Source organism: Phycodurus eques, chromosome 6 (genome assembly GCF_024500275.1).
Source record: "Phycodurus eques isolate BA_2022a chromosome 6, UOR_Pequ_1.1, whole genome shotgun sequence".
NCBI classification, from domain to species: domain Eukaryota; kingdom Metazoa; phylum Chordata; class Actinopteri; order Syngnathiformes; family Syngnathidae; genus Phycodurus; species Phycodurus eques.
The window spans coordinates 26504685-26517271 of record NC_084530.1 but is presented as its reverse complement, the minus strand read 5'-3'; the positions used below and the strand labels follow the sequence as shown (position 1 = coordinate 26517271).

Genomic DNA, 12587 nt, shown 5'->3' with positions numbered 1-12587 from the left:
TGAAGAAGTTCACTGTAAAACTCACGCAAGAAAACAAAAGAGAATGAAACGTTGCATATTTAAACAGAGCGATGCCATGTCATTTCGTGGATTGAAAGTCCGCTATCTTAGTGCTAACATATAATGTGAAACGCTACCAGACGTAAGCAGAGATGTGCTGCAATTATAAACCTTCAAACGTCAGTTATTTAAACACCAAATAGAGCATACAACAACACTCACAGGCATATATTCTCTCTGCTCTGTGGGAACAACATTACTGGCGCTCAGTTGGAGACCTTCTCTGCCTCTTCTTCTTGCTCTTAATTACGCTGCATTTCTTCCATTCGACATTATTGGCGCCCGGCATGTTGCGCCACAACGTGGTACCGCACTGAATAATTGTATGTTTGGGGCAGCGAGGCGGCTCTTGTTTAGTGCTGCCGTGTCAGCCACAAGACCTTTTATACTGCATTCCACTTGCTTGCTCTGCGCAAGGGCTCTTCTTGTCACAAATAACTACAAATATTGATGTTCACGTTTTTTTTTTCTTTTTATTACCGTAATAAAGAACATATTGCCACGACATTACCTTCCACTGGACCAGGACAGAGGTGGTAGTTGATGGTTTGACTGTGATGATCTCAGGAGGCTCGTCGGGAGCTGGAACACAGACGGTAATGGCGTTTTTATTATAAATAGACAGACTTTGTATCTTAGCATTACAGTTCTGCACTGTTATTGTGTTATTTTAAGTACATATTTTCTCATACAGTGGGAGCTTTTTTTTTTTTTTTTTTTTTTTTTAAATCAGCTGTCCAGAGTACCGCACATCTGTGAGGTCTAAGACATTCATTGAGACAAAATCCAATTTGATAATAATATTATATTCTAATGCATTTTGGCATTAATCAATAATACAGCTTCTAAAGTTAAAGAATTCATTGTACAATTTAATGCACAATTACAAATAATAGAAAATTAAAAAAACAGTTATTTATACCCTAGTTGAATTTTGCATTAAAAAGTGTATTTTTAGAATTGAATAGAAAGCCTTTATTGTCATTATCATTGTAATGCAGATATAATGAAACTTGGATGCAACTCCGGGGTTGTGTTTTAAGTAAAAACGAAATAATGTAAAAGTTACACAAGGGATGTTTGCTGTGGAAAGTAAACAATACAAAATCTACAGCACAAATGTCAATAAGGCATTTTATTTGTTGAATGGCTATGTTTTAGCTGGAAACGATACCAAAGTCAAAAGACGAAAGGTGATTTTTTTGTTGTTGTTGTTGTACTTTTGAACAATTATTCATATACCTTATTGGTCAAAGCAAGGAGGCAGTAGGAAAAGACTATTTTGCATTGTTCTCCTGGGAACCTTTTGCCTAATGTAAACACTCTAATCAACTATCCATTTTAGAACACCGGATACTGGCACTGAATTTTTTTCTAAAAATGTACAAAAACGTTTAATTGCTACAATTTAAAAAAATGGTAGCAATTAAAGCATTCCCAGTCAACTCATGGAAATTCACTTTCAGTAATAATGTTCGACTTGATTGCACATTGCATTCGATATCGCGTTAGGGCCTCCATCACTCACTGACAGGTAGACCTCCGTCTATCGCCGCGCACTTCCTACAGCATATTTAAATTTCAGCTTGTTATCAGTCACAGTAAAGGTAATTAATGTCATCTGTGATTGCTCTCCTGAAAGGAGAAAAGCAGCCAGCATTTATCTATTCTCAATGATACAGCCGGCGATGAATCGGGGGGCAGGATTTGTGGCTATACTGCCCCCCCTTAAATCCCTTTCAAGGTTAGGTGAAGAAGTCAAGCAAATCTGGTCATCTGCCCAGTGGGTGTCCGTTGTCCAGCCTCTCACCATCTTGCAAGGTTGTGACCGCATCCGTCTCCTTACTGAGGACACTGTTTCCGATGTCGTTGGTGGCCACCATCCGCAGCCTGTATGAGGTGAAAGGCTTCAACCTGCGCAAACACACGGGTCGCATTTCTTAATAATTCCCATTCCCATATACTTTCTGTTCACACTGTAGTACGATTGAAGAAAAATAAGTAAATCGTTTTTCTTGCGAGGCTGTGGAGAATTACACTGGTCTTAAATAGCGGGGAAGGGTCTGGAATAATAAGCACACACATTGTTTAACTGCTGTATGACCACAATATCTTATCTGCATTTCCTCCTCAGAGCAAGGTGACTGCATTAATAGGCAAAGAGTAATCATAATAATATTACTCACGTTGACAAATACCGCATTTAGAGTCAGCACAAACAAGCATGGACTCATAACACAAAATGTTGCAATCTACTGGAGTGCTTTAATAAATGCTACTGCTCTCCTGTGCACTCGCCGCTTAAAATGTAAAGTAGGTTTAAAACATCTTGCCTCATTTAAAAAAACAAAACACAAGAAAAACTTTAAATAATCTAATGGGGGGAGTTATTCCTCCACTTTTCATACCTACAAGCTCCCATTTCACACATTCTTTACAAAGGCCCTGAGAGATGATGTGTGATACTGAGACCGGTCCAATAAGGAACAAGAAGAGGCCCTGTGGGGTTGCGGGTCTTCTCGGATCGGAACTACAAAAGGCGTCAAGCCCAGAGAGGGTTGGTCTGGCAACAACGCACTGGGACAATGTTGAGGACGATGCTTGAAAGTGCCTTGAAGTGTGAGTTCCAGGCCCGAGGACTTTGGTGTTTTTGTGTGCAGTGTTTTCTTCAGTTGCACATCCAGAATGTCCCCACGGCAAGTCACGAAACTGCAAAGGTACAGAATTCAGCAACGGGATGCTGAAGATTTCACCAAGGAGGAACGAAGGACACATTTACCAAGTTCAGTCGAGCGGGTAAAGCTTAGTTCGGATTACCACTGTATATGTTTTGGTAAATTCAACTCTGATCTGACTTGTGTTTTTCCACTGCCAGAATTTTAAAGTTGCTGCCTGTTCTTAAGCCGGTCTTGGACTCCAGACCACTCGCTCCTTCTTTGTGGTGTCATATCACTGTCTTTCGTAGTCCACTGTCAGCGCTCCAAGAACTGGTCCATCACACACCAGTTATGTTTGCCTTATGTCCAGTAGAACACAATTTAGTGGAATTGCGCGTACCTGTCAACGGTCCAGGCGGTCAAGTTGTGCGGGATGTCTGCCGCATTTGTGATCCAGTCGCCGTCGGGCAGCTCTCTGATTTGCACGGTCAAGTACCTGACGGGGGAGGAGCCTGAGCTGCCCGTCACCCAGTGAAGGCGAAGGCGGCGCGCTTCCACGCCATCCTGGGGAACGGACAACTTCCTGGGCGGCTGGGGACGCTCTGCACGTACGAAGAACGGAAGTGCAAAGCGAAACATGAGAGAGAAATTCAGATTATACAGCTTTTTCTCATGTGTCCCTGTGTTCCTTGAAGTAGGGGATGACACACACACCTTATTTCCTTGTAAAGAAGTATGTTGAGTCATGAATTTAACTGGAGGCTACATCAAATCAATACTTCACTTAACGCTACAATGCATTCATCTGCTTTTAAATTGTCGACAATTTTTAAATTCCGCAATGATTCATTCTCCCGTGAAGTACAAGGCGCGCATATACATTTTCATCACTTGTGCAGCTCTGTGACGTTCACGTGCACGCTGATGAGATGGAACTAGACATAACAGCTGCTGCCTCAAAGACGAGGCACTGCAATAGCATTAGTCTGTGTCTCCACTATTCAATTAGAAAGATGGCAACTGAACGTTAGCGTCAGAAGTAGCTAGCAGATGACAAGAGTGTGTGTGTAGATGCAAAAAAAAAAAAAAAAACACACAGCTTAAGGGAGCGTGGCTGTCTAATTTCAGGGCTATGGGGATATTGACTGGTCTGGTAATAAAAGCATTATTGATTCACTCTGAAGTATAATTAATCTGCACACGCGTGCATCGAGGCAAGCGCGGTCGCACACGCAGGCTTGCTACTCTCCATTCATCCTTATCGCAAGTAATGAAGACAAATCGGATTGCTTTCCTTCTTCCCTATTATCCCCGTTTTTCATCAGGAGAACCTCTGAAGACGAATGGTCCCGAGAGAGTAGAATTCAAAATTCGAACAAAATATGCCTCAAAAGAAACTTTGGCCTGATCTGGTGTTTTTGCTTTCTCTTTGGCTTTTTGTGGCTCTAATTCTGGTAAGACGTGAGAACTCAACATATCGTGCGAGACCCATTCATCTCAGGAGTAACTGTGAGTGTGTTTTTCTTTTTCTTTGGCTTTTTAATGACGTGTGCCTGAATAAGGACCTCAACATGAGGTGTAAAGAGAACAAGAACAAAGAAGAAGACAAAGAATATACGCAGGAAGTAAACAGACTCACATTCAAAAAAGTATGGGCCTGATTTACGACAGCGTTGTGTCATGTCTCAATGTTTTGAGTCTTGTGGTCATGTCTGCTTTTATTTTGTAGCAATTGTTTCTTCTCATTTCAGATGCTCTACTTCCCGCCCCTGATCGTCTCCAATCCCATTTTCCTCAAGTATTAATAGTCTCCTGTACTTTGTTAGATCATCTCGTCTTCTGTCACGTCCTGGACCAGCCATCGTCGTAAGAATTATTGGTTCATGTTACCGGAGTCCATGCTTTTGTTTTTTTGTGCTTTCTGAGTTTTTATTTTCCAGCTTCGCTGAGAACTTTCGTGGCTACCTTTGTTTCTAGGTTTGTGAAATCGTGCTTTTTGGGGCCTTTTTGACTCCGTGTCAGTTTGCAAGCGCAAAAACAGGTGCAAACTTGATCCCGCATGCACATAGATGTGGAAGCTGATTTATGAACTGGGCAGACCCGCAATTACGTCTACCAAACGCTCTCAATTGCTGGCATTTTATTCTGCACGTTGTGGCAGGAGAACACGCATATAGATTAATTTAGCACACGCACTCTAATTTATTAAACCTCAGACAAATTGCGTTTGTGGCTTTAAATGGCGTGTGTGAAAGGCAGGTGCAAACCAGCATACTAAGTGGTGGCAGCGTAGCGCAGGCAAGAGAAGAGGTGGCATGGATAACTTTAATCCTTGTGTAAAACTATGAAATGCCAACAAAAAAATATATATCAATAAATAGATGTATTTCCTGTAACTGAGTATTGTTTGTTTGACTTCTACTTACACTTCCAATTCCATCGCTGCAAAGTTCAATTTGTGTTTGCGGCGTTCTCCCAGATGCTCCATGGTGTAAACCATTAGTAGTAACTACCTAAAGTGCAAAACCGTCTTTTAAATATGGCCGTCTCCACTACTTGCACACCTGGTGACAACTTGCGCAAGCAATCTGTTCGAGCGAGCGCGCACACAATTTAGCGCCCGCTGTTTTGGATCTTAGTAAATTAGGCCCAGAGTCACCATGCATTATCACTTGTTATCAAAGCTAAGGTAGAGTGTTGTTCTTACATTTCACGGTGGTTAACTTCTTACACCATTGACAATGTAAAAAATTTTTAATTAAAAATAAAAAATCCCCCCAAAAATCATCATCACATTACACTTTTGTCATAAAAGTTGACTGTTTCATTATTTTGTGTCAAAATGAACAGATTGACTTCTATTTACACATGCATGACAGTTAAGCGTGTGAAACGTTGCCTGCAGAGTTAACAACGGTTTTATTAAAGATTTGCGCTCGTTCCATTAGTTCCTTTGGCGAAAACCGTGTAAATACTAACAAATCGAATAGGTTTGTGTTTCACTTTGGTGGTCTGTTCGTCGTTAGTTAAACGCCAATGATAAGATCGTGTTCTGTTAATAACCTTGTATTTCTGAGAACAAGCTCTTTTATTAACATTAACTGTACTGTTTACCAAGCCAGACAAATTACATGACAGCATTGATAACGAGAGCAATAATGCAGAATGTCAGAAGTGATCCGAACGCACACAACGCAGGTATTTGCTATTAATTAATTCATTTAATTATTATTTTTTTAACCTGTCCGCTACAAACAGTAACATCTCTGGTAGAAAAAGGGAGTCGTATTTGATGGCACTTGACACGCATACACACGCATGCGATTGAAAAGCCGATTTCGGTTTTTTGGATGGATTAATTTGGCCTATTCGCCACCATCTGAAATAATTCTCAAAGATGTTATTCTGAATGAGCTGTTATGCCAGTGAAGTGGAACAGCCGAGCAATGAAAGGTGGTCCCGAGAAAATCAGATAGTGATGCTGTGTGCGCGTGTGCATATGTGTGTGTATACGATATCTGATTCAATTAGAGTGTACGAGAGAGGCTGATAGGGCTGAGTATGTGGCATTATCTCTTAACTGATGCATGTTAGGATTTAACATAATAACGATGGTGTTTGCTGAGTTAAAAGAGGAATACGTTGACTTCATACTGTATATCAAGGTCCGCTATTTAACTACTGTCTATCCGCTCATGGGACGGTTTTATGCTCAGGAACTAGAAATTCAAGTGACGATGGATCATAGATCACAATGTATCCGAATGTACCATTAATGATGTTCCACAAAACAATTAAGTTACTGATACAATATCATAGCAACTCAAATGACATCCGCTATATGCCGGATGTCATGTGACCAAACCCAGAAAGCAGGTTAGCGGACTTCCTGTGTATGCCGCGATAACTAGCATACTGTAACTATGGTTTAATGACATGATGGTTTGAATCCAAACGAGCTAAAATTTTGTTTTCTTTCTGGCTGGTCTTTGGACAAAAAGTTCGGGCATGTATATCATTTATTTATACAAACATGATAGATGTAAACCCGAACGAAGCCGAAACATCGGCTATTGTCATCTTTGGTAGCTCCTGAAGACATCCTGTGTAAACAAGACAGTCGTTTATTATTTCTATAGTTGCTTTTTCACGGTCTCCTGCCATCGTGCTCCGCCAGTCACCTGAATTGGAAGGAACAGCTTCCACTTGTTTTGACAAATGCGGAGATTTGTGGCACTGTTCTGCCCCCAGTTTTTTAAATTCAAGACTGAAATTAGTTTCCAACGCAGAGCGTTGACTTCTTAGACAACTTAGACATGAAAGACACACGCACGCACGCACGCAAACTTCTACAGTGGGTACGGAAAGTTTTCAGACCCCCTACATTTTTCACTTTGTTATATTGCAGCCATTTGTTAAAATCATTTAAGTTCATTTCCCCCCCCTCATTAATGTACACACAGCACCCCATATTGACAGAAAAAAAACGAATTGTTGACATTTTTGCTGCTTTATTAAAAAAGAAAAACTGAAAAATCACACAGCCATAAGTATTCAGCCCCTTTGCTGTCACACTCATATATTGAACTCGGTTGCTGTCCGTTTCTTCTGATCATCCTTGAGATGGTTCTACACCTTCATTGGAGTGCAGCTGTGTTTGATTATACTGATTGGACTTGATGAGGAAAGCCACACCCCTGTCAATATAAGACCTTACAGCTCACAGTGCATGTCAGAGCAAATGAGAATCATGAGGTCAAAGGAACCGTCCGAAGAGCTCAGAGACAGCATTGTGGCTAGGCACAGATCTGGCCAAGGTTACAAAAAAGATTTCTGCTGCACTTGAGGTTCCTAAGAGCACAGTTTTATTTTCCCATGCATCATTTTAATTGCACATGGAGTCCATTGAAGAGAGCGCATTGAGATGTTGTGCAATGAACACACATCAGCTTTTATACGGGTAATGGTATTTTGCAGATGAATGCATGAGTTCACTTTGACACTTCTCTTTTTATACACTTTTTTCACATATATATATACTCTTTTAGCAAGAAATAACACTTTTGAGAGCTGAGATGGTGACAATATTTCCATCAGGCAGCCTTTTTAAAGCCTTAATACACCTCTATTCTCTTCCCCAGGAAAAATAGTGTTATTTTATGTCACAAAGCGACCTTATCAAGTTCTACCAAGCGTTTGAATATGCTGCGTCCATTCAACAGTATTATTCAAGTAGATTCATAAGGTGGGAATCTTTTCATGGGCAGTACAGTGGACAAGTGGTTAGCATGTCTACTTTAGAACTCATTGTGAACTTCGGGCCGGTTTAATTGAACATGAAGCTGATATAGTGACAGCAGGCCGTGACTTATTCTACCTTCTGGCATCGAATGGAAGAAGAATTTAATTGTTCTGCGTGTCACTGGCATAGATAGATGGGCAAATCGATAATAATAGTTTTGAGTCCCCAATTTAAAAAAATAAAATAAAATTGGATAATTTCCAGTGGAATGGTTGATGGCTTCTCATGGCACCCTGGTTGGAAATAGCTGCTGTAATACATATTTGATGCATTAATTTAGCAGTTTTATTTTCTGAAATTTGGCTGGCGAAAATAATTTAATCAATTCTTTCATATTTTTTATGAATTGATCTCACTAAACTGGACAATTGATTTATTACACATAAAACGTAAAATAAATAATATTACATTCATGTTAAAATGTGATTGTATTTTATTCAATAATTACTTAATTGAAATCAAACAAATGTTAAATAATACAATTTAAAATTATAATAAATTACTTTATGAATAAAATTAACTATTTGACATTCCTATTTTTAAAATCAGAGTACTGATTGTGATTCTACATGTGTTGCTGCACCGTGTTCAATCTGTTGCTTAAAAAGGGTTGAAGCGCCGCACATACCGGTAAATGATATTTAGCCTTAGCATTAAGCTAGCGGACTGAATGGCTAAGCTAGGTGTAATTGTCTTTGTTTTGTTTAGTTGGAAAATAAACTTCACCTCCGAGTGGCAATAAACAGCTAGAAGCCTCTTTTTTGAAGAATTGTTCACTAATTCTGTCTTCCAAACCGCTGCAAACTATTTCATGAAGTGGGTTGAGTCACTGCCACCATACATCGCTCAGATCACTTGTATCTCAAGGCACCACTGTATATGCGGAATGGCTGGTCAAAAGGTTTACCTCTTCGCTCCGTGGTGACCACCAGGGCGACGTGTTCCTGGCCCCAACCCACGGCGGTGCGCGCCACCAGCCGGAACACGTAGGTCTGCTCCGGGGTGAGTCCGGTGACGGTGAACTGGCGTCCGTTGGAGCCCACCTCCACCGTGGTCCACTGCTGACTGTCCCTGTGCTCCAGGCGGTAGGCGATCTGGTAGCCTAGCGAGCAACAACGCGAGGGAGATGATGAATGTTAAACGTGTCTGTCGTCAATGTTCTGTGAGGTCTTTGGAAACATGCGTTACAAATGGCGAAAGTGGAGAAAATAATGATTTAGATGAGGAACAAGGCCAGACCACTTACACTCTAACATTCACATATACAGGTACAACCTCTCATCTTTACATGTACCTGGGAATCACTGTGTACACTCTCTCTTTCTGTCAAGTGCAGCAGGCCATATAATAACAATAACACCACTCAACACATATATATTGCACATACACACACACACACACACACACACACACACACACGCATGCCCACAGTCCGTTTTTCCACAAAAGCATGTCATATGAACAATACACAGTCAGGTTAATTAGTGAAATGATGGCTGTACCTTGTACTTGGGATGTGTATAGGGGGTCCTCGGTTTATATTGGCTCTGACATAAGTGGTTTCCAGAGATGGCTGGAGTAGCCGAAAATGTGCACTCAAGTAAAAGTACTCCTCCAAATTACTTGAGCAAGTACTCAGTGGAATAACAATTGTTTTTGTTTTGTTTTTAAATCTGAGCAGTCAAATGGAGAACATTTAAAAATAGGAAAAAACATACATAAAGAAAGAAAAAAATCTTAGGATCACCTGGCAAAAACATAAACATAAACATAAACATAAACTGCAACTTGTTTTCTCAAGTTCAAAGTGGAATTCTTCTAGGCTGAAATTTGGATATTTTTAGGCAGAACGAGACGACAGTGCATAACATAGATATTCGTTTTCCTAGTCTGTAAAGGTCAACACAGAGTGAATGTGAGGCGCGGGGTGTTGTGGGGGTTTTCTTTGGGTACTCCGGCTTCCTCCCAAAACATGCACGCGAGCGTCATTGAAGACTCTAAATTGTCCAAAAATCTGAGTGTGAATGCTTTAAATCCGATACATTTTTGGGCGGAGAAAAATAATCGTTCACATAACACAACGCACAGTTTGGTCTTGGATTGAATTGGAATCGGTCAAACATGGTGCTGCGATCAGCCGTGATTCCATTCAAAAAAAAATAAAAAATACAAAAATAGAGGGGGGAATGCTTGGCTGTGAGCATTCACACAATTAAAGGTACATATCCTTTCACTCAAAATCCTACTAAATTCTGGTGAGAACAGGCTCAGCGCGATTGGTTAAACTGTTACGACGATAATCTGTTGACAGGCGCCTAATCTGTTCGTGTTTCGTGATAATCTTATCAGATCGTCCGATTGTTTGCTCAACGTAAGCGTCGAGCGAGGCAGATTACCGGATAAAGGCGAGATGGCAAATCCAGTAGCATCAAAACAATCGCTTTCGCAAGTCAGTTATGTACGGAGTATCTCCAGGACATCCCTGGCGATGAGATCTCAGCAGATAAATCTCCATTACAAAAGGGGTCTATGTAATTTTCGCAAAAAGCCCTACTTGTCCCCCCCCCCCCCCCACCACGGGAAAAATGCAGCGCATAAATATTTAATGCAGCCCACTGGCTTTTGGAAAAATGAGCGTCTATGGCGACGCTAGCGGCTCAGCGTGCTTGGCTGCGCTTGTATAGTTCATGAAATACTCATAACCGTTGCAACTTAACAAGATTGCATGCTTGTGAGGGTATTTTTAACATCTTTCTATGTTTTGCATCAAAGAACATACAGATGTCTTGTCAGCGTACATGCTGACATTCATCAGCACTTATCTTATGGACTGTATTTATCTTGTCCCCCAAAAACTTTGACCCAAAGTGTAAAACAAACCAATAGCCTCAAGAGTTCTATTTCTATCCATTGTAACGGGAAAACTATTTTAAAACGGCATTATAATTTAATGGTAACGGGACAAGGTGGTCCCTGTCATGACTGGGATGCTTTTATGGCTGTTAATAATTGGGATTTATTGACAAGTGTTATGTTGAACAAAATGTGTTTAGAAGCAAAAAAGCTAAAAAAAAAAAATAATTAATGGATGGATTTTAGCGGCACGGTGATCGACTGGTTAGCACACCTGCCTCACAGTTGTGAGGACCGGGGTTCAAGTCCCGGCCCCGCCTGTGTGGAGTTTGCATGTTCTCCCCGTGCCTGCGTGGGTTTTCTCCGGGCACTCCGGTTTCCTCCCGCATCCCAAAAACATGCATGGTAGGTTAATTGAAGACTCTAAATTGCCCTTAGGTGTGAATGTGTGCGCGAATGGTTGTGTGCCCTGCGATTGGCTGGAGACCGATTCAGGGTGTACCCTGCCTCTCGCCCGGAGATAGCTGGGATAGGCTCCAGCACGCCCGCGGCCCTTGTAAGGATAAAGCGGTACAGAAAATGGATGGATTTGAATGTGTTTAGTACTGTACAGCACCAGGATGCAGACATTGTTCAAGGGCACACAGTAGCTATTATTCAGAAAAGGCACCTTGCACCAAATTAGATTGTACACTTTATTTGGACTTCGCCCCGATGTCTCTGTCCATAAACACATGCACACACACGCACGTACAGTACGCACACCACGGGTCCGCGCAAGGACACAGCAGGATCGCAGGCTTTGTGAGCAATTCTGTCGGCGAGCGGCATCACTCTAAACGTCTCCCTGTTCACATTAAGCTGGCGCATCGTTCGCAACGTCCCGTTCAACTCACTGCCCCGCTGCGAGGACAAACGTTTCTCCGCCCTTGACGCTGGCGCATACGAACTGTACAACATACAAACACACACACACACACACACACAAACGCAAATTCCATTTGCTTCCTAAATGAGACAGCTGTCATGTGGTGAGCTTGCACCTGTGAAACCTTACCATTAATCTGCTCCTTCAGATTCATTCTGCAGGCTGAGTGTAACTGAACATATATTTGTATTAAGATTTTTCATTTTGGATCGTACAGTATATAGGCGTACCGAATTCCCACGTGGATCGTTTTAGGTCAGGGACGCGGGCCGGTTGCACAAATAAAGCGCAGCTCTGCTTCTGGCTGCAGGCGCTACTTTTTTTGACAATATGTTTAAAACTGCATAACGTGCACACATGAATATCAATGCAACACAAAATGAAATGAATAAATTAAATAAATAAAAATGAGCGCAGTGCAACTTTCACTGACATTTAAATAGCATCTCATGGGCTCTTTTCATTAAAAAACAATAACAAATGCCCTTATCAGTGTAATGTTTCTAGAACTTATCCTCCGTTATTCGCTGAAAAACTGCTTTGGTGCCATCTTGGTGACAAGGAATTACAGTATGTTGAAATGATTTGAGGTGCTTCAGTTAGACAAAAGTAGTAGTTTGCCGCCACTTTATGGCATCTTGGTTCCAAGGAGTTACGGTGAGGTGAGTCGAGGAACATCATTTAGACAAAAGTAGTGCTTTGCTGCCATCTTGTACCACATATAGCTAATTGTAAACCTCTTTTTGGGGGGGTGTCAATCACTCAAGGATTTTTGCTATTTGCGGCA

The 12587-nt window shown here is 41.3% G+C and overlaps 1 protein-coding gene across 3 annotated transcripts in view; it reads right to left on the bottom strand.

Annotated features, from left to right (window-relative positions):
• sdk1b (sidekick cell adhesion molecule 1b) overlaps positions 1–12587 on the bottom strand; it is a 276239-nt gene that overhangs the window by 24640 nt on the left and 239012 nt on the right. For all 3 annotated transcript variants that reach the window (XM_061679905.1, XM_061679907.1, XM_061679908.1), the window contains 4 exons: positions 8927–9121; positions 3118–3319; positions 1871–1974; positions 572–642 (listed from right to left, as the gene is read on the bottom strand). In XM_061679905.1, the coding sequence (XP_061535889.1) occupies positions 572–642; positions 1871–1974; positions 3118–3319; positions 8927–9121 (572 nt within the window). The remainder of the gene's footprint in view (positions 1–571; positions 643–1870; positions 1975–3117; positions 3320–8926; positions 9122–12587) is intronic.